The sequence below is a fragment of the Calliphora vicina genome, chromosome 2 (assembly GCF_958450345.1).
Source record: "Calliphora vicina chromosome 2, idCalVici1.1, whole genome shotgun sequence".
NCBI classification, from domain to species: domain Eukaryota; kingdom Metazoa; phylum Arthropoda; class Insecta; order Diptera; family Calliphoridae; genus Calliphora; species Calliphora vicina.
This window is the reverse complement of record NC_088781.1, coordinates 137,588,430-137,615,811: the sequence shown is the minus strand read 5'-3', so window position 1 is coordinate 137,615,811 and position 27,382 is coordinate 137,588,430. Positions and strand designations below refer to the sequence as shown.

At 28.5% G+C, this 27,382-nt stretch overlaps 1 protein-coding gene and 1 long non-coding RNA gene across 5 annotated transcripts in view; one reads left to right on the top strand and one right to left on the bottom strand.

Annotated features, from left to right (window-relative positions):
* Positions 1-27,382, top strand: part of LOC135952273 (bromodomain-containing protein DDB_G0280777) — a 148,623-nt gene that overhangs the window by 105,850 nt on the left and 15,391 nt on the right. For all 4 annotated transcript variants that reach the window (XM_065502137.1, XM_065502139.1, XM_065502138.1 and 1 more), the window contains exons 4-8: positions 10,922-11,602; positions 11,677-11,988; positions 12,058-12,215; positions 12,281-12,711; positions 14,598-14,680. In XM_065502137.1, the coding sequence (XP_065358209.1) occupies positions 11,457-11,602; positions 11,677-11,988; positions 12,058-12,215; positions 12,281-12,711; positions 14,598-14,680 (1,130 nt within the window). In that variant the 5' untranslated portion in view covers positions 10,922-11,456. The remainder of the gene's footprint in view (positions 1-10,921; positions 11,603-11,676; positions 11,989-12,057; positions 12,216-12,280; positions 12,712-14,597; positions 14,681-27,382) is intronic.
* Positions 17,393-24,453, bottom strand: LOC135952276 (uncharacterized). Its single transcript, XR_010576025.1, has 2 exons — positions 24,282-24,453; positions 17,393-18,399 (listed from the first exon to the last, which is right to left on the bottom strand). It is a non-coding gene; the product is annotated as an uncharacterized LOC135952276 (long non-coding RNA).

The following is a 27,382-nucleotide window of genomic DNA, read 5'->3' as shown; positions in this document are numbered from 1 at the left end:
TAATCTATTAATCGAATATTATTATATATTAATCGAATATTAGTATTCATTAATAGAAGATTATAATCGATTAATCGAATATTATTATCGATTAATCGAATATTAGAATCGTTTAAGCGAATATTAGAATCGATTAATCGAGTATTAGAATCGATTAATCGAATATTTTAATCGATTAATCGAATATTTTAATCGTGTATTAGAATCGATTAATCGAATATTATAATCGTTTAATCGAATATTATAGTCGAATATTATAATCTATTAATCGAATATTATATTCGATTAATCGCTATTAAAATTGATTAATCGAATATTGCAATCGGTTAATCGAATATTAGAATCGGTTAATCGAATATTACAATCGATTAATCGAATATTATAATCGATTAATCGAATATTATAATCGATTAATCGAATATTATAATCGATTTATCGAATATTATAATCGATTGATCAATTGATTCAATTATTGGAATTCTAGAATCTAATATTTGTTGAATCGAATATTGGAATCTATAAAATACTACAATCGATTAATCAAATTTTATAATCCATTAATCGAGAATTAGAATCGATTAGTCGAATATTAGAACCGATTAATCGAATATTATGATCGAAATTAAAATTGATTAATCGAATATTATAATCGATTGATCGAATATTTTAATCGATTGATCGAATATTTTAATCGAATATTAGAATCGATTAATCGCTATTAAAATTGATTAATCGAATCTTAGAATCCATTAATCGAATACTGGAATCCATTGATCGATATTAGAATCGAATAATATTATCGATTAATCGAGAATTAGAATCGAATATTAGAATGGATTCATCTAATATTATAATCGATTAATCGAATATTGGAATCTATTGATTGATATTATAATCGATAATCGAATACTACCATCAATTATTCGAATTTTCCAATCTAATAAAATCAAAAGAATCTAATATTAGAATCGATTAATCAAATAATCCATTAATCGAATATTATTATCTATTAGTCGAATATTAGTATTCATTAATAGAAGATTATAATCGATTAATCGAATATTAGAATCATTTATCTAATATTAGAATCGAGTATAAGAATCGATTAATCGAATATTTTAATCCATTAATCGAATATTATATGTAATCGTTTAATCGAATATTATCGATAAATCGAATATTATAATCGAATATTATAATCGATTAATCGAATATTAGAATTGAGTAATCGAATATTAGTATTATAATCCATTGATCTAATATTATTTTCGATTAATCGCTATTAAAATTGATTAATCGAATATTGCAATCGGTTAATCGAATATTAGAATCGGTTAACCGAATATTATGATCTATTAAATGCTATTATAATCCATTAATAGCTATTGAATTCGATTAATCAAATATTATAAACGATTAATCGAATACTAAAATCAATTGTTCGAATATTAGAATCATTTAATCGAATATTCGTAACGATTAATCGAATATTAATATAAAAAAAGATTGAGGTATCCCCCACTAGATGAAAGTTTTCAAAACTATGTTTCATTATCTATAAATCATTGATCGCGATTTATATCGCCCAAAAAGCGAATATTGAAGAAATTATATGTTAGTGGTTGAGATCCCCCTGGTTAGAGTATATATAACCCCAGGTCACAATTTATTTTGTTATGAGCTTTATAAGAAATCCCATTTAATATGTTCAAATACATATTTTAAATCAAACTCAAATTCTTTTCAATCTGTTAAAGTGTATGTTTATTAAACAAATTATTTTTGTTATTATATTTCCAAACGATTAGTTATTCATTTATTTACCTAAAAAAATCCCCATATATGAAAGAATTTCTTTTATATCTACCAGGGAATTACCCAAAATTTCCCACTCTCACTTTTATTTCTTGCAATTAAATAAAATGTATTTAATTTATTCTATAAAATTGGAAAATATTGTTGTGCGACAGAAGTTTCAGTCAGCTTTTTTATTGTTTATAAATTATTTACATTATTTTACATATTTACACAATTATTAGCAGTTGTAGTATTATTTTATTATTATTATTTTCATGTTTTAACACCCACTGGCATTTGCAAAGTTGAAATAATTTCCCTTTAAATAAAAAAAAAATATTTCTAAATACATTTATCAAGATTATTATTATTGTTATTTAAATATTTATGGCAGTTTGTGAGTATGAAGTCGTATTGTTAAATTTTCAGTTTTTTGTTTTTTTGTAATATATTGTTTAACAACTGAATATTTGTAAAGAGCTAAAAATAAATATGAAATTATTCTAATGACGTTTCTGGGAAAAATTCAGAATTTTTTGGAATGACACTTTTAGTAGTAGTTGATGACATATGAAAGTTTTTGTAATTAATTTTAATAAGTATGACAGGAAATTAATTAATTGCTTTGATAAAATATAACAAGGATAGTGATTAGAATCGTATTAATAGGACAGGACTTGATACTGCATGATTATTCGTGAAATTCAAGCATGTTTAGGCATGCTTCCATTCGAAATAGGAAACGCGTTTTCAATATAGCTTCAAACGTTAATTTAAAACAATTTCTTACACAATTTTTATTATAGCTTTTCTTAATATTTGCTTGATTGATGATGACTAGTTGATTTCAGTTTATTTTTTTTTAAATTGTAAACTACAAATAACTTATTTATTACACACTCTCTTTCTCTGTCAGTCTCAATTATATTAAAAGCATGTGTAAAGGTCAACATTTTTCAACGAGTACATTGAACATAGTAGTTTTTATATGATTTGCACTTTTTTACTGCTAGTCCCCATTTAAGTAAATTCTTTTTAATATTTTATTAATTTCATTTACAGCATTCAGTTATAAAATTTTACTAAATCATAGATGTAGATGTGATGATATTCAAGATGAGACATGATAAAACTGGCACTGACCTTTATTACTAAATACATATGTATTAAAAAAAAAATTATTTTTACAGTGTATATTTGTGTTGTAAATTGGTTTGAGTGTATAAAAAATTAAAATCACAATCAAATAAAATGGACATAACCTAACATTGTTTAAATAATAAATGATTGAATGGTTGGTTGGTTGGTTGATGATGGGTACTTATAATAGTTGTTACAATCCATGTTAATTGAATATTTCCCAAATTAAATGACATTGAAATTAAACGAAAATTAAAAGTAATTAACAGTTTTATATAAGCAGGTAAATTTGAGATGAGGGTAATTATTTGTGCTATTTTATGATGTTGGGAAGTTAACTGTCAAATAAATGATAAATGGCGGACAAATTCATATACATACATACACTTATTTGTGTAAATATTTTAACTAGAAAAAAGACCCAAAAAATCATTTTGGATTCCAAAGTTATTTCACATTCAAAAATACAATTTTTTTCAAAATTTTTACAAAAAATCAACTGAAACTTGTGTTGCACAACAATCTTTACATATTTTATATGTAGAGCAAATTAAACACATTTTATTTATTTGCCATAATCTGAATAAAAATGTGTGTGAAATAAAAGTGAGAGTGGGACACTTTGTGTAATTCCCTTAAGTCATAATAGAAATTCTTTGATATATGAGGAATTTGTTTGCATAAATAAATGAATATCTAAACTAATGAATAACTAATGGTTTGGAAATATAATAACAAAACAAATTTGTTTAATAAACATACAATTCATCAGATTGCATTTGAAAAGATTTTGAGTTTGAATTAGAATATTTTTTATAAGATGTAAATTAATCCATTCTAATATTCGATTAATCGCTTCTTATATTCAATTAAGAAATATTAATATTCGATTAACAAATTTTAATATTCGATTAACAGATTTTAATATACGATTAATCGATTCTTATATTCAATTAACCGATTTTAACGTTCGATTAGTCTATGCTAATGTTGGATTAAACGATTTTAATATTCGAACCGAATATATATTCGATTAATCGATTAAACTATTCGATTAACCGATTTTAATATTCAATTAACCAAATTTAATATTCGATTAGGCGATTCAAATATTCGATTAACCGATTTTAACATTTGATTAATCGATTCTTATATTCAATTAACCAATGTTAATGTTCGATTAAACGATTCTTATATTCCGATTGTAATGTTCGATTAGTCGATTCTAATATTTGATTAAACGATTTCAATATTCGAGCAACTGAATATAATATTCGATTAAAGTATTCGATTAATCGATTAAAATATTCAATTAATCGATTCTTATTCTTGGATTTTAATATTCGATTAATCGAATAAAATATGTATTTGAATAATCGATTATAATATTCGATTAATCGATTAAAATCTTCGATTAATCTATTCTTCTATTCGATTAATCGATTCTTATATTAATCAATTTTAATATTCGATTAGCCGATTTTAATATTCGATTAATCGTTTCTTATATTCAATTAACCGGAATTAATGTTCGATTAGACGATTCTAATATTTGATTAATCGTTTCTTATTTTCAATTAACCGGAATTAATGTTCGATTAGACGATTCTAATATTTGATTAATCGATTTTAATATTCGAACAACCGAATATAATATTCGAATAAACGAAAGATTCGATTAATCGATTAAAATATTCGATTAATCGGTTGAAATTTTGATTAATCGATTGAAATTTTCGATTAATCGATTAAAATATTCGATAAATCGATTGCTATATTCGATTAATGGATTGTTATATTCGATTAAACGATTATTATATTCGATTATTAGATTCGATCAATCCATTATTATATTCGATTAATCGATTGTTATATACGATTAAACGATTATTATATTTGATTAATCGTTTAGTCGATTAAAATATTCCAATAATCATTTCTAATATTCCTTTAATACTACATATGTATTTGAAAAATCGATTATAATATCAATTTTAATATTCGATTAGCCGATTTTAATATTCGATTAATCGATTCTTATATTCAATTAACCGGAATTAATGTTCGATTAGTCGATTCTAATATTTGATTAATCGATTTTAATATTCGAACAATCGAATATAATATTCGAATAAACGATTAAAAGATTCGATTAAAATATTCGATTAATCGGTTGAAATTTTCGATTAATCGATTAAAATATTCGTTAAATCGATTGTTATATTCGACTATTGGATTGTTATATTCGATTAAACGATTATTAGATTCGATTAATCGATTATTATATTCGATTAATCGATTATTAAATTCGATTAATCGATTATTATATTCGATTAATCGATTATTATATTCGATTAATCGATTATTATATTCGATTAATCGATTATTATATACGATTAATAGACATTCCAATAATCATTTCTAATATTCCTTTAATACTACATACATATATTCCAACATTGTGTTTAACGGTTCTTATATTCAATTAATCGATACTAATATTCAATAAGTTGATTTTAAGCTTAGATTAATCGATTCTAATACCTTCTTATATTCTATTAATCAATATTAATACTCGATTAATACATTATAATATTTGATTTATTGATTCTAATCTTTAATTAACTGAATATTTATTTCTAGAAATCGATTCGATTATAATATTCAATTCATCTATTCTATCATTAGATTAATAGAAACAAATATTCGTTTAATCGATTATATTATTCAATTAATCGATTCTAACATACGATTAAATTTAATGTTTAATTAAGCGAATATACTATATTTCCATTAATTACTATTCGAGTAATCGATTCTGACATTGGATTAATCGCTTCTAATATTCGATTAACCGATTCCAGTATTCGATTAATCGATTCTATTATTCAATTATTCCATACTAATATTCGAATAATGGATTTTAATAAATCGAATAATTAGAATCAAATCATGATTATTAAATATTAGAATGGATTAATCAAACGTTATAATTCATTAATCGAATATTATTATCGATTAATCGAAAATTAGAATCCATTAAAATAAGATTATAGTAGTATAAAAACCGATTAATCGATTATTATAATCGATTAAAATTGATTAATCGAATATTAGAATCGATTAATTGAATATTGAAATTATTTGATATATGGGGAATTTTTTTGGGTAAATAAATGAATAACTAATCGTTTGGAAATATAATAACAAAAATAATATTCGAATAATAGATTTTAATAAATCGAATGTTCTAAAATTCGTTTAATCGATTCTTATATTCGATTAATTGGTTCTCATATTTGATTCTAATATTCGATTAGAATTATAAGGGTCGAAAAATTGAGTATGTATAATAATATTCATACTCGATTAATCTATACTAATATTCAATTATTCGATCCTAATATTAGTTTTTAGATTTCATCATATTCGAAAGATAACAATTTTTATTAATATTTATTTTCTTTGGATTTTGCAAATTTTCATTTAAAAAAAAAATTCAAAATTAAATTTAAATCAATTAAAACATTTGTTATTTATAAAGTTTAATAAAGGTTTTTATTTTATTTAAAGGAAACTAAAATATTTTTATACACAAAAAATAATATTTCAGCAGAAAAATCTTTCATTCATTCAACTTTTCGCTGAAATTTTTTACTCACATTAAAGTTATTTTTATAAAAAAATTATTTTTACAGAAAAAACTTTTTTCTTTGTCTTTTTTTTTACAATAATTTAAGTGAAAGGTAAACAAAATTCAGCACAGCCTTGTAACATGTCATTCAAAAAATTTTAATTTGCGAATATAACATGGGCTAATGAACACAACATTTTCCTGGAATCAACTAATTTTTAAACAGATTTTTTCCAACTAAATCCTGCAAAATCGTTGAATATGTTTGCTCTATTTTCTACTTTAGTGATAACAAAACCCCCTTCAGTCATTAAATCTCTTTTGTTGCCAAGTTTATTCAATTAATCTTATTTCCAAGTAATTTAAAATTCTAACACACAACAAGTACAAGTTTTGCTGTGGTGTGATTTTCTAATTACTTCGATTTAATAACACCCACCATTTTTAAGAAAACAACAGCAAAAACAAGAGCACTACGTTAAAAACGTTAACTTCCGTTTAAGAAGAAGTTAAAAAGCTATTTAGAACAGCTTTCAAACCGCACCCTTATCAGTCTCTATAATGTTTGCCAATGTTTTATTTTTTTTACGAGAATCATTATTATTTATTTAAGGAACTTAAATCTTATAAAAAAAAGTAGTAATCAGCACACATTTTATAGGTTTCTTTTTTTTCACAAAACAAAAAAGGTAATTAAGTTAAGTTATAGTATTAAGCTACCAAAACTGAATTAAAACATTAAGTTTAAAGGAATTTTTTCCTTTGTTTTTGTTTAATGAAGTTTTTAATTAAGCAACCCAAAATTGTAGATTAGTTTAAATTAGTGTGTTAATAGGATGCATTAAATTTAAACCGGGACTTTAATTGTTTATCAGTTAAACAACCTTTTTTTTGTATAAAACCAGAAACAACAAATTCTTTTAAAAGTTTGTTTTTTTTTATTTAAAATCTAAAATAAGTTTTAAAGGCAAATTTTGTGTGTTTGTTTATGAGTGTCCCTGTCAAATAGTCCGTTTTTAGACTATTGCATACCTTTAGGCATAATGACGCATTTAAAGAAAGAGTGAGAGAGAGCCTCACTCTTTGTAATTGTTATTTCAAAACCACAGTTAACCTTTGCGTGTTTGTAGCACTTAAATTAATATTTTTCTTTATGCCTCGAACAAAAAATACAAACAAAAAATTAAATATATACAACTAAAGTAAATGTTTACAGCGAATTAAGGTTTTGTTTGCTTTCTATTAATAAAAATAAGTAGACAAAATTAATTTAGTATATACAATTTGCAAGCATACTTTTAGGCTAATGTATTTAAAGCCTACTTATAGGCTAAACAAAGGATATTTTGCTGTAAAAGTTAAAAGCATGAGCATGAGTGGATACATTAGACTGAAATAATTGTTCTTTGTAACAATTTCCAGCTTAAAAAGGTGCGTATTTATATTCCCGGGAATATAATTAAGCCCTTGTCCCGCAAAATAACCCACTTTTCTACATTTCATTCATTTAAAGCCAACAATACCACAATTCTCATTAATCAATGTCAAATCTAAAATAAAAGCAAACATTTTGTTTTTTTTTCCAACCATCTAAAGAAAAACAAACCATTATCCATCCAACACAAAACAACAAAGTTTTGATTTCATTTGAAAGATAAAACCGCGTAAAATGTTAAAAATATTTGCAAAACTAAACAACAAAAAAAAAAACTAAAAACTACAACACTAAATTTTAAAAATAGAAAATGTTAAGAACTTGAGAAAACCGAAAGCAAAAAGTATAGTTTAATTTACAATAGTTTTTGTTTAAAAGTGTTGCTGGAAAATAAAACGCAAATGGACTTGGATTAAATGTTACCTAGAGCATAAATAAAGCTTTTTATAGCAACAATGTTGGCAAGGTCTTTTAAGGAGACCGGGCACACTTTGTAGTGAATATACGAGAGAGTGAGATAAAAAATGATTTTCAAAATACCTTATTAAGATTTAGATTAATACCCTTTTGCTTAAGTTTAAAGCTATTTTCCAAGGAGCATTTTTATGCCAAACAAATTAAATACAACAAATTAATTTAATCGAATATTAAAACCTGTTAATATTTTAATATTTGAATCGATTAATCGAATATAAAACCTGTTCATCGAATATTTGAATCGACTAATCGAATATTGAAATATGTTAATCGAATATTAGAATCGAATTTTAGAATAGATTAAACGAATGTTTTAATCGATTAATCGAATATTATATTCGATTGTTCGAATATTAAAATCGATTAATCAAATATTATAATCGACTAATCGAAGATTAAAATCGTTATATAATAACCGATTAATCGAATATTAAAATCGTTTAATCGAATATTTGTATCGACTAATCGAATATTAAAATTGGTTAATTGAATATAAAAACAGATAATCGAATATTTTAGTTGATTAATCGAACATTTTAATCGAATATTATATTCGGTGGTTCGAATATCAAAATCGATTAATCAAATACTTGAATCGACTAATCGAATATTAAAATTGGTTAATTGAATATAGGAAGCGATTAGACGAATATTTTAATTGATTAATCGAATATTATATTCGGTTGTTCGAATATTAAAATCGATTAGTCAAATAGAATCGACTAATCGAAGATTGAAATCGGTTAATTGAATATAAGAGTCGATTAATCGAATATTAAAATCGGTTAATCGAATATTAAAATTGGTTAATTGAATATAAGAATAAGAATATAAGAATCGAATATTGTAATTGAATAATCGAATATTTTAATCGATTATCGAATATTAAAATCGATTAATCGAATATTACAATCGATTAATCGAATTTTAATCGATTAATCGAATATTTTAATCGATAAATCGGTTGTTCGATTAATCAAACATTAGAATCAACTAATCGAACATTAAAACCGGAATACATATTAAAATTGGTTAATAGAATATCGATTATTAAAATAAGTTAATCGAATATTTGAATCGACTAATCGAATATTAAAATTGGCTAATTCAATTTAAGAACAGATAATCGAATATTGTAATTGATTAATCGCATATCTTAATCGATTAATCGAATATCTTAATCGATTAATCGAATATTAAAATCGTTTAATCGAATATTTGAATCGACTAATCGAATATTTTAATAGATTAATCGAATATTTTAATAGATTAATCGAATATTTTAATTGATTAATCGAATATTATATTTTGTTGTTCGAATATTAAAATCGATTAGTCAGATATTAGAATCGACTAATCGGAGATTGAAATCAGTTAATTGAATATATGAATCGATTAATCGAATATTAAAATCGGTTAATCGAATATTTGAATCGACTAATCGAATATTAAAATTGGTTAATTGAATATAAGAGCAGATAATCGAATATTGTAATCGATTAATCGAATATTTTAATCGATTAATCGAATATTTTAATCGATTAATCGAATATTTTAATCGATTAATCGAATATTTTAATCGATTAATCAAATATTTTAATCGATCAATCGAATATTTTAATCGATTAATCGAATATTTTAATCGATTATTCGAATATTTTAATCGATTATCGAATATTAAAATCGATTAATAGAATATTACAATCGATTAATCGAATATTTTAATCGATTAATCGAATATTTTAATCGATTAATCGTATATTTCAGTCGATAAATCGGTTGTTCGATTAATCAAATATTAGAATCAACTAATCGAACATTAAAACCGGAATATTAAAATTGGTTAATAGGATATTTGAATCGACTAATCGAAAATTTAAATTGGTTAATTGAATAAAAGAAGGGATTAAACGAATATTTGAATCAACAAATCGAATATTAATATTGGTTAATTGAATATAAGAAAATATTAATCGAATATTAATATCGATTAATCGAACACTAAATTAGAGATAGTCGTAATAGGGCGGAAATACTTGATTTCAGAAATGTATAGTTTATATTCAGAATTTAGTTCAGATCTGAGTTATTTACATATATTAATTTAAAAATAGTGAAATTTTACATTTTCTTTCTCACTTAACAAATAAATTTATCAAATTAGAAACAAAAACAGTCAATAATTTTAAAAAAAAATTACTGATAAATTCTAATGAAATGTAATACAAATTCTTTAAAAATTTAATTTAAATAAAGAATTTTTCTGTATACAAAATACGTTAAATATTCCCTAATTAAAATATAATTTAAAATATTTTATTTTATCCTGAGCATAATTAATTAGCATTTAAATACTTTTTAATAACTCTCAGCTTTATTTGCATTATATAACAATTTCAAATATTTTAATTAATTTATTTTCTTTTGTCTCTTTACAGAGTTCCGTTAAACTTTAAATGCGGCATGTCTTTTCTACAAAATACTTTAAGGATTTAAATTCGTTTTTATTTTCAAAAATATCTACAAACAAAAAATGTTGCAGTTTAACAATTAAACCCTAAAAATGTGGTGGCTTCAATGTGAACACAAGAACAAAACTCAACAGCAAATCCTCAACATAAGTCTACAAAATAAACTTTAACCTCCAAAAAAAAAATAACAAAAAACAAAAGAAACAGATAAAAGCTGAAATATAAATTAAAGTTTTCCAAAGAGTTGTGCAGCAATCTTCCTATTAGACAGTAAACAACAATTTAAACAGCAGACAACAGATATTTTTTAACTCCAAAACTGTTCTCCCTTCCCTTTTTTTTTGGAAACCTTTATAAAACAAGGACAGTTGAAACAAAACAAACATTTTTTTAAATTCTTTTTGTTTTAAAATAAATTTTTAGTAAACGTGTTGGTTTTAAATTGTTTTAAATTACAACTTTATAAAATTTTATGAAAGAAAGGGCCTAAGTGCCCTCGGTTATGGCCTTTATGATGAAAAAGAAAAAGTATCGTTTTAATGTTGAAGTAAAATTACAAGACTTGGAAAATGTGGCCCTGGTAAATGAGGTGTTGTTTGCGAAAATTCGTTTGTTGGATGGTGGCTCATTTCAGGAATATAGCAGCAGGTGGGTATTCATTTTTTTTTATTTAAAACTAATTAACAAGTGTTTAATATAATTGTTTGTTTATTTGTTTTTAGGGAAGAAGTACGCAATCATCGCGTGGAATGGAATCGCAATTTCGAATTTCCCTGCAAAATGTCAGCGAATGCGTCGACGGGTGTTTTGGATCCCTGCTATTTGCGCATATCCATACGCAAAGAGATGAAGGGTGGTCGTAGTTATTATAAATTAGGTTTTATTGATTTAAATCTTGCCGAATATGCAGGCGCTGGTTTAACCTCGCGACGATTTCTCCTGGAGGGTTATGACTCCCGGCATCGTTTAGATAATTCCATGTTAACATTATCCATTAAAATGTTAATGTTAAGTGGTGATATTTTATTTAAGGCGTAAGTAATCAATCATACTGTTTTATATGCCAGCAAATCAAAACTCATTGTTATATTCTGTTCTTACAGTCCTACACCAAATTTAAAAAATAAACTAAAAACTCCCACAGATGATATGGCCACAGCGGCTACTGGTGTGGGCTTACAAACGCCCACCTCATTAACTTCCTCCTCTTTACCCACCATAGGGGTAACACAGCGTCCTGTTTCAACGATAAGGGATGATGGTAAAATAAACTGATAATATTATGGTTTTTATAAAATTATGTTTAAAATTGTTTGTGTTTTCTAGATTCCGATCCTCAATATGTTATGGCCTCTATTGTCACCGATTCCGGCCACTCAGAGTCCTCTGAATCGGCAATTACCCTGACACCTGATGCTTTGCTGTTGCAACAGCAGCAGCAACAACAGCACCACCAGCAGCAGCAACCACAAACGCATTTGCCATCTTCCTACCCACCCTCATCGGCTGCCACTCTGGTGCCTGGTGTTTCTTTAACAAATGCACAACAAATGTTACCCTACGGCGGCATAGGCGGTACGGGTGGTAGCGGTGGTGGTGGCAGCGGCGGCAGTGGCAGTGTTGCTGTTGCCAGCATTGGTATTATTGGTAGCAATAATTGTGGCACTACCGCTTCGATTAGTGGCTTATCAACTTCAGGTGGCACTGTTCCAGGCCTTGAAATGGGCCATTCCAGAAATTCCAGTAATACTAGTCAAGTAAGTGTTTTGATTATACTTCATGATTATTAAGATTTATTTGAGGGTTAGGTTAAATTTTTTTTTTTTTTTTTTTTGGCTTTGAACATTTAATAATTTCTTAAAACTATCTAAACTAACTTGTTCCTAATTGTATGAATGAGCCTTATTGTGAAAATTTAAAAAAATATTTTGAGGTTATGTAGAAAATGTTGAAGTATTGTTGAAATTTTTGGTATTTTTTTAAGGATGTTGAAGTTGAACAATTTTGCGATTAAGCTACAATTTTCAAAAACACTTTCAAGGAAATTCCTTTTTTCACCTTAAAACTAAAACAATCGCTTTGAATTAGCTTTTGCTATTAATGCTTGTAACTTTAATTGGAAAATTAGAAAATTATTTTTGAGGTTATTTTGATTTTTTTTTAATATTTAGCCAGAAAGGTCCTTTCAAAGTAATTTTTTAAGTTAACACATTTAAGACATTTTTTTAACTATTAATTTGAGGCATTTTCTGTTGAAAATAAAGAAATTATTTTTGAGGTTATGTTGAACAATTTTGCGATTAGGCTTCAATTTCCAAAAACACTTTCAAGGAAAGCCCCGTTTTAACCTTAAAACGTAAAAGAATTTCTTTGAACTAGCTTTTGCTATTAATCTTTATAGCTTTAAGTGGAAAATTAGAAAATTCTTTTAGAGGTTATGTTGAAATTTTTGGGGTTATGTTGAATTTTTTTTTATTATTTAGCAAAAAAGCACTTTTTTAAGTTAAAACATATAAGAAATTCTTTAAACTATTATTTCAACTTAATTGCAAGCATTTTCTATGGAATATAATGAAAAAATTTTTGAAGTTATTTTTTTATATTTTTCAAACAAAATCCATTTTGAAACTTAAAACCTTTAAGTCATTTTTTGAGCTATTACGAGTATTTCTACTCTATTTAAAGCATTCTCTTTTGGAAATAAAGAAAATATATTGTGGAACATATTCAAATTATACTGACATTTTAAAAGTTTGTTCAAGCAAACTCCATTATTTATAATTTAAACAATTAAGCAATTCCTTAAACTATTTTATAGTATTATTTTTTAAAGAATTTAAGTGAAAATTAAAAAAATATTTTTGAGGTTATGTTGAATTTTTTATATTTTTCCAGGAAAACCCATTTCAAATCTTAAATCCTTGAAGACGTTCTTTGAGCTATTATTTCTGTACAATTTAAAACTTTTTCTTTTGAAAATAAAGAAAATATTTTTGAGGTTATGTTGAAAATTCTCAAATTATACAGAATTTTTTTAAATATTTTAAGGAAATCTTATTTTTAAAGCTTAAAACATTTAAGAATTTCCTTGAACAAGCTTACTTTATTACTTTTTAAAGAATTTAAATGAAAATTTAAAAAATATTTTCGAGGTAATGTTGAAAATTTTAAGGTTATATTGAATTTATTTAAATATTTTTCCAAAAAATGTCTTTTTTAACTATAAACATTTAAGAAATTCTTTAAACTAGTATTTAAACTATAGTTAAATAAGTTTTTTTTTTTTAAAAAAATACAGAAAATATTTTTGAGGTTAGATCGAAATTTGTTTAAATAATGCTCAAATTTTCATTGTTACTCATAGAATTCTCCTTTTTAAAGCTTAAAAACTACAAGAATTTATTTGATCTAAAATATGCTACAATTTGTTTAAAATTCAATTGAATATTAGCAACAAAATTTTAAAGTTATGTAGTAAATTATGAGATTATTTGGAAATTTAAGAAAATTTTCATAGAAACTATACATTATTTAAGCTTAAAACATGGAACACTTTATTTAAATTGTTATTATGTACTTAAGATAATTTGTGTTAATTTTTAAGGAACTAATTTTACTAATTCTCCCTTTTCAAACATTTCAGATGTCAAAGGGTTCCGGTTATAGTAGTTTTTCGCACAGTCAACATTCTCGTCAAAGCTCTGAAGGTGATTCGGGGCATGCAAGGTAAGTCTTATCATTTCCATTTTAATACTCATATAAATATTATATTTTGCTCTTGTTTTCCTATTTTCAACTACTTAGTTTTTAAATTAATTTCTTTTTTAGTTATAAAAATTTAGAACTCTTAGTTTTTTTTCTTTTTCGTTAAATAAAATATTAATAATTTGCTTACGAATTACAAAAATGAAAGTTAATAGGAATTAAAATTGAAAATTTTCTTTATAAATAAAAAAATCTCTACTACTATTTAATGCGAAATGTCATCATTCAAACACTTAATACAAATAAATAATACAACTAACAACAAAACCAAATAATACTAATTAAATAAAACTCTTCATAACTATAGCTGTGGTCATATGGAAGAAAAGCTTAAAACGACATAAGGGCGAATTGATAACGAAAATGTGTCAAATTGTTTTTATTTACCAATACTTTTTTAAATCGTGTCCTTTTAATGTCTACGAAATTTATTACAGATTTTTGTAATAAAAACTTCAAAACTTGTTTTTTCGTCTTAAGCTATTCTTCCATAGGGACACAGATTTATAATACCACTTGATAACGAAACAAATTTTGTACAATAATTACCCACAATTAACAACATCAATTTCCATTAATTTCTAATATTTTTTGTAATATTTTTAACATAAATTTTCTAAACATTTTCTTAAAACTTACTGCGTTGCCTAAAACTTAAAATTTAATTCAACTGTAGGTGTGTTTTTTAAAAAAAAATCAATATTTCAATATTCAATATTTGACTTTTGAATTTTTTTTTAATGAAATTTATAGGATTTGTAAAAATATATTGTAGTTGTGACTTTTCTAATTCTAAAATTTTGAATTTTGTGTGAGTTGCTGCTGCGTATGTGTGTTACTTTTTGTATAAAATTGTATTTTTAATATTATTAATTAAAATATTTAAATAATTGGCTTGTTAAATGTTTTTCGTATTATTTTTTTTTATATTATTTAATTTACCTTAGTTTTTGTAATTTATTTTGATTTTTGTTATGTATTTTTTTTATAAAATTTTCCTTTTATGGTTGAATGTACGTTTTAAACAAAATATTCATGGCAAAGTTTAAGGTCGCCATCATAATTTTTGTTAAAATGCGTCCGCATACAAGACGCCTTAGATTTTATTCTAAAGCAGTAAATATTTTTTTTTACTTTTTGTTTTTCTTTTATAATGATTTTTTTTATAATATTTTTGTTGGCTTGAAGTCAAAAAAAAATGTATAGCAACCAACCACTATCTACAATTATATATCAAATATTTTTTTGATTTAATTTCTTTAATGTAAATTCTTTAAATTGTTTCTACAAAAATTTCAGTAAGCTTTCACTGCTTTCATAGCAAAAAAAAAAAGAAATTAAAAATACCAAAATGCGTTTAAATCTAAACTATTTTTCTTTTTCTCTCTGTCTTCTCTTAATATTTCATCAGCTTGGCGCCTTTGCCTTAAGTTGCTTCTTATGATGATGATGATAATTTTATGTATTCATCATATTTTAAAACAATTTATCAAAGAAAAATATTATTGATGCGCATATTTTTAAAAATAGTTTTCATAAATTAAATATTCTCATGATAAATTAAACAAAATATAATAGTTTATGCAAAGCGTTAAATTGAAAAATTTATCAGATTAGAATGAACAAAGAATTTTATTTTTTGATGAACAAATTGTTTATATAAAAATTATTAGATTGTCTGTAATGGATGGAAATCTTTAAAATACTAAACGTTTATTTTAAAGAAACACGTTACATTTGGTGACTTTTGCCATCATTTATTCTTAGTATTGCTCTTAAATTATAATTAAGAAAATATTTTGTCCACAAAATTTTGTTATAATGCTGAAAAATATTTAAGAAAAAATCTTTTTAACCTCCTAACGTTCAAGAACTTCTTTGAACTATCTGTGTCATTAATTTGTATAGATTTAATTGAAAAATTAAAAAAAAATATTTTGCAGGTTATGTTGAAAATTTCGAGGTTATTTTAAAATTTGTTTAATATTTTTCCAGAAAACCCCATTTTGAAACTTAAATCTTTAAACAAATTCTTTAAACTATTATTTTTTATCAATTTAAATTATTTTCTTTAATAAATAAAGAAAATATTTTTGAGGTTATGTAAAAAAATTCTTAGAAAACACATTATTAACCTTTAAATGCACAAGAATTTCTTTGAGCTATCTTTGCTATTAATTTTTATAAAAATAATTGGAAAATTAGAAAAATATTTTTGAGGTTATGTTAAATTTTTTTTATATTTTTCCCGGAAAACCCTTTTTGAAACTTAAATCCTTAAAGAAATTCTTTTAACTAATGTTATTTTACAATTTGAAGCATTTTCTTTTATAAAAAAAGAAAATATTTTTAAGGTTATGTAGTAAATTTTCAAGTTATCTTCAGATTTAAAAAGAAATGTGTTGGGGGGAAAATGAAGAATTTTAACTTTTTGTTTGAGTTGACACTGATAACTAACTTCTAGTTACAAATCTTTTTTTGGGAGAAGTAAACAATTTAAGCAAAATAACTTACGAGTAACTAGAAGTACATGTTCTCTCTCAGCACATACAGTGATATTCAATAATGAGCACTTAAACACTAAATTAATTTGACACTTCAACATCCCGGCCCCCTTGCTACAGTGCAACTGAAGGAAACCTGAGATTATTTACAAAAAGTTGATACCATACATAAAATTCATTTGTTTAATTCAAAAGTATGATAAATATTAACAAATTCAATTTCTAATTTTTCCAGTTAAAATATAATTACAAAATTCAGAGATAGCCAAGCTAATTAAATAAATTTAAATTAGTTGAATAACAAATATAATAAAATATAAGATGTTAGATAAATACAGCAGTACAAAAATCAAACCCCGAATCGGCCAATAATTATCCAGCCTAGTACGGTGTCTTGTGCCATGGGAGTGCCAATAGATTCAGGCTGTAGGCTGGATTTGATAATCCGTGGATATATATCGGCGCCAAGGATGATGTTGATATCTTCGTTTTTGTAGAAGTTGGGATCTGCGAGACGAAGGTTTGTGTAGAGAGAAGCAACTCTTTCATCGATTTTCTCTTTTGGTTGTTTACGTGGGAGATTCTTGTCAACTTTCACGGTAATAGCACATATAGGTGTTTCTTCAAAGCGTGGTCGAATCTTTACCTTGGCCCAGAAATCAGAACCAATTTTTTCCACAGGAATATTGTATCGTTCTATGAGAAACTCTGCAATAGAACTCACCTCTGTGCAAGGGTTAAGAAGACCTCTTACGTTGCCCCATTCTTCTCCAAGCTCAAGTTTTATTACAATAGTAGGCAGCAGAGTGACAGTACTCAGACTTGAGCATGATTGGCCAACAATAGCAGTCTGGTTTTCACGTAAACGTTCATGGCGGTGCAATAAAGTGTGATGCCTACTACCACATTGGCGGCAGCGATCTGTGCTGCGGCACCGATTGACAAGATGAGAGTGTGCTAAACAGTTCTCGCAGTATCGATATCGTTTGACAACCTTTTCTTTCTCTGCAACATTCATTTTCTTAAATCTGATGCACTTTCGGAGCGAGTGGTCCTTGTTACATAAACGGCAGTCAGGAGACTGTCTATTACGGCGAATGTTGCGTCGGTGGTGGCTACGGTTCTGTTCTTCCAATGGAGATAGACTTCTACGATGATGACGGGGCATGGTTGTTGCTGTAAGTAAATAGAGAAATTGTTATTAAGAGTGTTCGAGGTTGGGGAGTAATACTAATTTTACGATTGGCCTAGTTACGATGCCATTGGCAGTTCGTATGTCGGCGACTCTGACTCTGTGATCTTTACCGCGTATTATATTTTCAATACGGCCAAGACGCCATTGGTTAGGGGGCAAATTGTCTTTCCTTATAATTACAAGGTCGCCGATAGCGTAATCACGCTGGGGAAACTTCCATTTGAAGCGTTTGTGGAGTTCCTTGAGGTACTCCTCTTTCCACCTTTGGGCAAAATGGTGATGCAAAATTTTCAATTTTTGCCACCGATTGACATAACTCAGTGAATGATCAGATAAGTCAGGTTCTGGGGGTGATAGGAGTACGTTTCCAATAAGGAAATGACCAGGGGTGAGTACGCCCAAATCTTCAGGATTATCGCTTTGTGGGCTGAGTGGTCTGGAATTTAAGCAAGCTTCAATGCGGGTTAGCATAGTGGAAAATTCTTCGAACGTAAAGCTCTGACTATGAGAGATTCGTTTAAGATGCATTTTGAAGCTTTTGACACCCGCTTCCCAGAGGCCGCCCATATGCGGCGCACCTGGAGGGATAAAGTGCCATTCAAGCAGCGCAAAACTCTGTTGATCGAGTAGTTTTCGACGTATCAGCGTTATGAATTGAGATCTGTCAGCATCCAAAATATGGGAGGCGCCGACAAAGGCAGTGCCATTATCCGAGTAAATAGCATTTGGAGAACCTCGACGTGAAAAAAATCGTGCAAACGCAGCTAGGAAGGCCTGTGTGGAAATTTCACTCGTACCTTCGAGGTGTATAGCTTTAGTCGCAAAGCATACAAAGACTAATACGTAACCCTTGGTAACTTTGCAGCCGCGTCCTGCATACGTTTTGATGTCAAAGGGACCAGCAAAGTCAACACCAGTATTGGTAAACGGACGGGAAAGTGTGGTCCTCTCAGGGGGTAAGGCCGCCATTATTTGTTGGCTTTTCTGATGTTTTTGAATTACACAAGATCGACACTGGGATAAAATAGTTTTGATCAGGACTTTAAGCTTGGGGACATAATAATAGAGACGCATTAATCTATACAAAAGAGAATTTTGACCATGTAGCGAATACTTATGCAGATATGTTAGAAATAGCCTCGTGTAACATCCATGGTAGGGCAATAATATTGGTAATCTCTCATCATAATTTAGCGAAGGAGAGTTAGATAAGCGACCGTTTATCCTCATAACGCCCGTGGAATCTAAAAACGGATTAAGTGTTAAGATATGACTTTTTCTGCTCACGTTTAGACCTTGGGATAATAAATTGTATTCTTTCTCAAAGTACAACTTTTGGCAGGCAATAACCAGGCGGGTTTTGGCATTATCTAGTTCAGCTCGAGTTAGTTCATTGGTCGTTACTAGTTTATGACGCAATTTTCGACAGCAGCGATAATAAAAACGATACACCTGGCAAACAATGCGCAAAGCTTTGGGAAAATCGGAAAAGTCCTTCAAAATATCAGTAGTGGTGATTTGAGACAAATGAACACGAATAGGTTTCGCCTCCTCTTCTGTTGAGAAACTAGATGAATTTTTAGGCCATTGTTCTGGAGGAAGTCTGAGCCATGAAGGTCCATGCCACCATAAGTCGTTTGATATAAGTTGTGCAACTGTGAGTCCACGAGATGCCAAATCAGCGGGGTTACTTTTGGAGTCAACATGAAACCAAGATTGACTCCCTACTTTTTCGACAATGGAGGAAACCCTATTTTCAACAAAAGTTTTCCATCGATTAGGTGGTTTTTGTAACCATGCCAACACTATAGTTGAATCGGTCCATAGATAGAGTTTACAGTTTCGAAGATTCATTTGGGATTGGACATTATCAATCATGATAGCCATTAGTTCAGCCCCACAAAGCTCTTTACGAGGTAATGAGACAAACTTAACGGGAGCCACTTTCGTTTTAGCTACTAGGAGGTGAGACGAGATACAACCTAAACATTCGGCGCGTATGTACAGTGTGGCGGCATAGGCCTTCTCCGAAGCGTCACAGAAGCCATGTAACTCGATGGAATAAGAGGGATCAAAGTCCACGAATCGGGGAATTTTGATGTGTTCTATATCGATGTAATCATCTAAGAATGCATGCCACTGGCATAGTGTTGATGGCTTAAGATCTTCGTCCCAGTTTGTCTCATCTTTCCAGATTTGTTGCATAATCATTTTGGCTACTATTATTTTAGGGGCAAGCCAACCGGCGGGGTCAAATAGTTTGGCAATTTCAGACAAAACTGATCTTTTCGTAGTTGAATTTCGATCGGGAGAGTTCTTTAGTTGAAAATAAAAATGATCACTTCCGGCGTTCCAACGTAAGCCTAAAGTTTTGGTGGTACAAGAGTCTGATAATTTCAGGAACTCTGCATCTAAGAGATGATCGGGGGAAAGACCTTTAAGCAAGTATTCGTTGTTTGCCGTCCATTTACGAAGAGAGAAACCAGCCGAATGGAGAACTTGGATAAGATCGTCTCTAGCTTTCAAAGCAGCAGACAGTGTGTGGGCGCCGGCTAAAACGTCATCAACGTACATGTAATTCAGCAGAATATCAGAAACGATCGGATTTGACTGTTGATTTATTTTAGCCAACTCAAGTAATGTGCGGATCGCCAGATATGGGGCGCAGTTTACACCAAAAGTTACGGTGTTTAGTTCGAAATCTTGGGGATCTTCATTAGGGGAACTACGGAATATTATACGCTGAAATGAGCTATGAGATGGGTTTACCAGAATCTGGCGATACATTTTTTCGATGTCCGCATTGAATACGTATCTGAAAAGTCTCCATCTCAAAATGAGTATTGTCAAATCCGCCTGTAGTATAGGGCCGGGGTAAAGCAAGTCGTTAAGACTATTCCCATTTGATGACGGACTAGACGCGTTAAAGACTACACGTAACTTCGTGGTAGTGCTGTCGGGTTTAAGAACCGCATGGTGGGGTAAGTAGTACTTGGTATTAGCACTGGATGGGGTGACATGAGTCATGTGTTTGAGAGATGAATATTCAGTGATAACTCTATCATATTCGGATTTCAGTTGAGGGGTTTTCATCAATCTAGTCTCGTTCCTAACGAATTGAGTGAGGGCAATATGACGGGAAGATCCAATGTTTATTTTCTCTGGATACTCGCGCCGGAAGGGTAACGAAACAACAAAACGTCCGTTTTCCGTGCGATATGTCGAGGATTGAAAAAGATTTTCACAGTAAAGGTCTTCATCGGTAAGTCGAGGCCTTTTTGGAACTTCTTCAAGTTCCCAAAACCTTTGGAGTTGTTTGTTTAATACGACCTCGTTATAAAATGATGAGACCGAAGAGACATACGTTTTTGTTGCGATTCGGCCTGTAACAATCCATCCGAAAACGGTTTGTTGTGCCACTAAAGATTTGTTATTGTCCCAACGCAACCCATTTCTTAAAATCTTTGGATACACATCGCCACCAATCAATAAATCAATTTCTGAACTCTTATTAAGATGAGTATCAGCCATTTGTAAATCTGAAAATTCGCTGTTTCTTAAAGTTGATAACGGGTAGTAGGGGAGCTGGTTAGTTAGTTTCTTAACGACAAAGGCATCGGCATAGGTTTCGAACGAGCTGTCAATAGGCGAGCCTATACGAATGTAACATAGCTGGGTTGAGGTAGCAGTCAAGGCATCGTTTAGCCCATGAACCTCAGTTTTAGAAGAGCGAGTCTTTAAAGCTAGTTTACATTGAAGTCTTTTTGATACAAAAGTAGCTTCAGATGCAGAGTCAATTAAGGCTCGAACGGTACACTTAAGGCCGTTTGTGTAAATATCGACAAGGGCCGTACCAAGTAAGACTGTAGAATTTGTAGTGGACTGTATTTGCGTCGAATATGCGTGTCGCATCTGGTTTGCAGCTTCATTCGAAGTAGAAGGATTATTGTTGGTTTGTAAGGGGTTGGTAACACTAGAAGTGTTCGGTTCAGTTTGCGGGGTCGAAGCTACAGTCAGAGGACTCGATTGAGGATTAAATTGTTGGACTACAGTTGATGATTTTTCCGTTCGATGGAGTAGAGAATGGTGCTTTTGTTTGCATAAGTGACAAACATATTGGCTCCTACAATTTCTGAACTCATGGGATGTTCCGAGACAGTTCGTGCAGCGATTCTGCCTTTTGACTATCGAAAAACGTTCTTCTATAGACATTCCCAGAAATGTAGGGCAAAGTCTAAGGGGATGAATATCAGAACAGAGCGAGCATTTAGTGGTTTTATCGTTAGAAACACCGGTACGATAGGTATTAAGTTTCTTCTGATCTGATGGATTGTGTCTTTTTGAAAAAGAAGATTTCGCATTATTTGAAATATTAGGATTAGCAAACGTGGTGCGAATATCAGCAACGGACTCTAAAGTCTGAAATCTAGATGTCAAAAATGTATCCATTTGCTTCCATGTTGGCAACTCGGTGCTACTTGGTAAAGATTGTTCCCAGAGGGTAAGGGTTACGTCCGGAAGACACGTCGAACAAATGTATACAAATATTACACAACCTCGTCCTTGTGCACCTCTAATGTATGAACAGAATGGCTGTCAACAGAAAGTGAATCAAAATACGCTTGGAATTCTACCACCCTATCCGAAGCCCGTATAAATGAGTCTAATACCGACATAATGAAACTCAAATCGAGTATTTATGACCAAGAATGAATATATAACAAATACACAAAGTAAATTTCCACACAAAGGAAAATGTTATTTTAGTCGATTTAAAAATGTTTTGAGAACAACAAAATACACCAGAGGAAAAAAAAATAACAACCGACTAGGTGATCAAGATAATAAGCGGGGTTATGATATGTATATTAAATAATAAAAATCAATGGGATGTTAAAATAGCGATTTCTTGGCGATTTATTAATGGTTCAAAAAAATATATTTATGTGTTTCGATGAAATAATAAAATCAATTATATTGATTAAGAGATCACCATGAGCAAAAACTTGTTTACAGTTATTATATTTCGTTTTTTATTTCATATAATTTATTCGAAATGATTTTGTTTAATGTTTATATTTTATAGTATTTACTTATTATGGAAAAAAAAATTCGTTAGGAAACAGTGTAATAACAAACGATAAAAGAAAAAAGAAATGTTTACAGATTAACATGCGTTTGCAGATACATATACATATGTATGTAGTTAATTTATCGGATACAAAATATTCAGTACACACAATCACACATATGTAAGATAATGAGAGAACTTTTTGTATTTTGTTTTGTTTACATTTGAAAATTCAATTCTTCTTTTATTTATGTTGGAACAAAACGTGATCACTGTTGATATGTTGTATTGTGTTTTATAGTAACAGCAGGTTGTGTGTGGTCCGAACAAAACTTTAGCTTTCTGTTAAATTGTTTGTTGTTCATGTATGACATGTATAATGTTGTGTGTGGTTTGAACTGCCTAGAACTCTGTTAAGTGATTGCATACATGTATAACTTCAGGTTGTGGTTGGTTTGAACAATTTCTTTTTTCTTTTGTTTTTAGAGAGAGTTTTCGGAGATGCTCTCAATTTGTGTATAAAGTAGAACTTTTAAAATTTAAATATGTAATCAAGTTTGAGTTACATTTACACTGTTTACAGACTGGTGTTAACACAATTTTATTTTATTGGTTTCACTAACAGATTATTGATCTGTGTGGAATTTGTTTTAATTTATTGGGGATATTTTACTTCACAAAATATAATAACTGTCCAGCGAAGTTTTGTTTTTGCACTGGTATAATTTGCACTTGTTGTTTTTTCTTAATAATTGTATGTAGGTATGTATATAAAAATATATTTACACTTACTTTATTTGTGAAGTCAAACAATATTTTTTTTTTAAACCTTTATATTATTTAAAACTGCTGCTATTTGCTCAGCTTCTGATTGCATCCACTAATTTGTTGATGTTTTTTTTTTGCCTTTAAATATTGGGGGTTGATTTTGTGATATTTCACGGGGTTTTTTGCTCTGAAAAGAGATTATTTGTTAAATTTTCTTCGATTCGCCAATCCGGTTCGAAGGACCAAAAATGTTGGGGGGAAAATGAAGAATTTTAACTTTTTGTTTGAGTTGACACTGATAACTAACTTCTAGTTACAAATCTTTTTTTGGGAGAAGTAAACAATTTAAGCAAAATAACTTACGAGTAACTAGAAGTACATGTTCTCTCTCAGCACATACAGTGATATTCAATAATGAGCACTTAAACACTAAATTAATTTGACACTTCAACAAAATGTTCAAAGAAAACTTATTTTCCAATAAATATTCGTTGGATTTTTCAAGGCTCTAGAAATTTGTGGTTGTTTATTCTTAGGAAAGGTTTTATTTGTTTAAAATGTTGAAAACATAATTTGCTAAAAATACAGATACAATTTTTAATTTTAGAAAATTATGACGATTTCTATTATACATCATAAACTTAATATAGAAAAAAATTTAATTCTAATTCCATTTCTATAAAAATAACGATTGAAATATTGCTTTCAATCTTTATAATTTTGATTAGTTATTAAAGTATGTTTGTGAGGTTAAGTCTAATTTAAATAAAACATTTTTTGTTAATAATCCTAAAATAAAAAAAATAAATATTTTTTATTTATTTACATTGACATACTTATGTATACCTTTCAATTGTTAGTTTAAGGAAGAATGTTGGAAAAATCCCTGATGGCAAGAATTACAAATTATACAGATTTTACTATTCATTTGAGATTTTCAATATGGCTTCCTTTGATCTTGATTAAGTCTTCGGTCTTGTTGCAAGTTGCATGAATGTTATTTTTTTTAGAGCTTATCATATAAGAGTAATATTGGCTTCCAAGTCTTGCATGGTAGCTGGCTGTCTAGATCGTGTGAAATCACATATGTATTTCGTTTGGAAACCAAACTTACTTGCGTAATTCGCGAGACACCGGTAGCAATGCTGGGAAGAACAATCCAAAAGTAGACCACCTACAGCGTATGAGTCTTAGCGACCCCCGAAAGTTTGCTCTTCCAGCATAGAATTTTCGACAACACTGAAACTGTTTATAATCACCCCTATTGCGAATCAATATTTCCATTTCCCATTTTTGTTCCTCAATATTGTTCATGTGAAAAATTTCACCATTTTGTGAAATATTTAGATTGAATTTTGTAAACAATAAACAGCTGTTACCAACAAAATCAACTATTGTGAATGAAAAGTTCATTGGAATATCACAATAGCAATTTTCCCTTCGAGGGAAATGTATATTTCATGGAAACAAAAATTCCACATGTTACTGCCGATAGGGGCGATTATTTTTATTAGGTTTCTGATTTCAACCGTAAAATAATTTGTTAATTTCTTTCAAAATTCTTATCATTCCTTTTTATTAGAATTGCAAGGACTTGAGATTTAAAGGCTAGAACTGAAAATCGCATGATTATATAGACATTGCAATCAGCATAAAGCTAGAAAGTTTTCAATTTCCACGAACCGAGTCTAACTCGTCCAAAAATTTTCAACTCAGTGATAGCTGTATCACCCAAAAGTTTGTTTTTCCAGGAAATAACTTGCGACAACAGTGGAACTGTTTCAATTTAGCTTCTGATTTAAATTCGTTTCAGATATTAATAATTAATTATACCTTCGTGAGAAGAGTATATATATATAAGTTTGTCATTCCGTTTGTAATTTCCACAATATAATTTCCGACCCTATAAAGTATATATATTCTGGATCCTATGTCCGTCTGTCTGTCTGATGAAATCAACTTTCCGAAGCCCCCAAATAACTTACATACACGATTCATACATCAATATCTCCGGAATTCTTCAGGATCGGTTGCTATTTAAAATCGGTCCACAAATGGCTGAGATATAAGGAAAAAACCAGGACAACCTAAATTTTTTACCTATATCTGGATTACTAAGTCATTAATATGGACAATATGGATATCTAATGATAGATATTTCAAAGTCCATAGCAACGATGTATATAAGGCTATAGTAAGTTGGACCTACAATGAGTCAAAATCGGGAAAAATATTTTTTAACCCGAATTTTTTTGCATCAAACATTTTTTTTGGTAATAAATTCTTTTTCCAAAAAAAAAAAATTAAAAAATATTTATTTTAAAGTACAATTTGGTGTATTTAAGATTCGGCACAGCCGAATATAGCTCTCGTACTTGATTTTCTTATAAGTTGTCACTATTGGAAATTCAATAATTATTGAATTATAATTGTTTTGTTCCAATCAGATTTACAGGTTTTAGTGAGAATTAAAGAGAAAAGAAACAAAATATATTGAAATTATGAGCAAGGGAACGTATTTCAGCAAGCACTGAAACAAAGTTAACATTTTCTCGAAAATTTCTATTTTGTGTAAATTTTTAAACCTGTAATTTGAGTGTATAATTTTTAAAACAGTATTGATATGGTTGTTAAAACCTAAATAACACCCAAAACAGTATTATCAATTCCAGTTCTTATAATTTGAACATATTTCGTATAACTTTATTATAAAATAAATTCTAACTTACTAAATATTTATAGCAGATTCATTATTACCATAGAAAAGTAAACTCTCCTGCCAAAGACCTAACTCAATTGTTAAAAACCTAAGTGGTGGGAATATATTAGTGAAAAAACTATGTGAAACCAAAAAACAACACTCGTATGTGTATTTCCATATGATTATTACCATAGAGAAATACACTTAGAGTGGAAACTAGAAAAAAAAAATCAAACCAAAAAATTACTCAAAAAACGAGTGTTGTTTTTGTTTTCACATAGTTTTTTTACTAACACATTCTCACCACTTATGTTTTTGACAACTGAGTTAGGTATTTGACAGTAGAGTTTCCGAACTATGTGTTTTATCTGTGATTATTGCAATGAAACAAATTTATTTTTGGAATTTGTATTTAACAAATCAA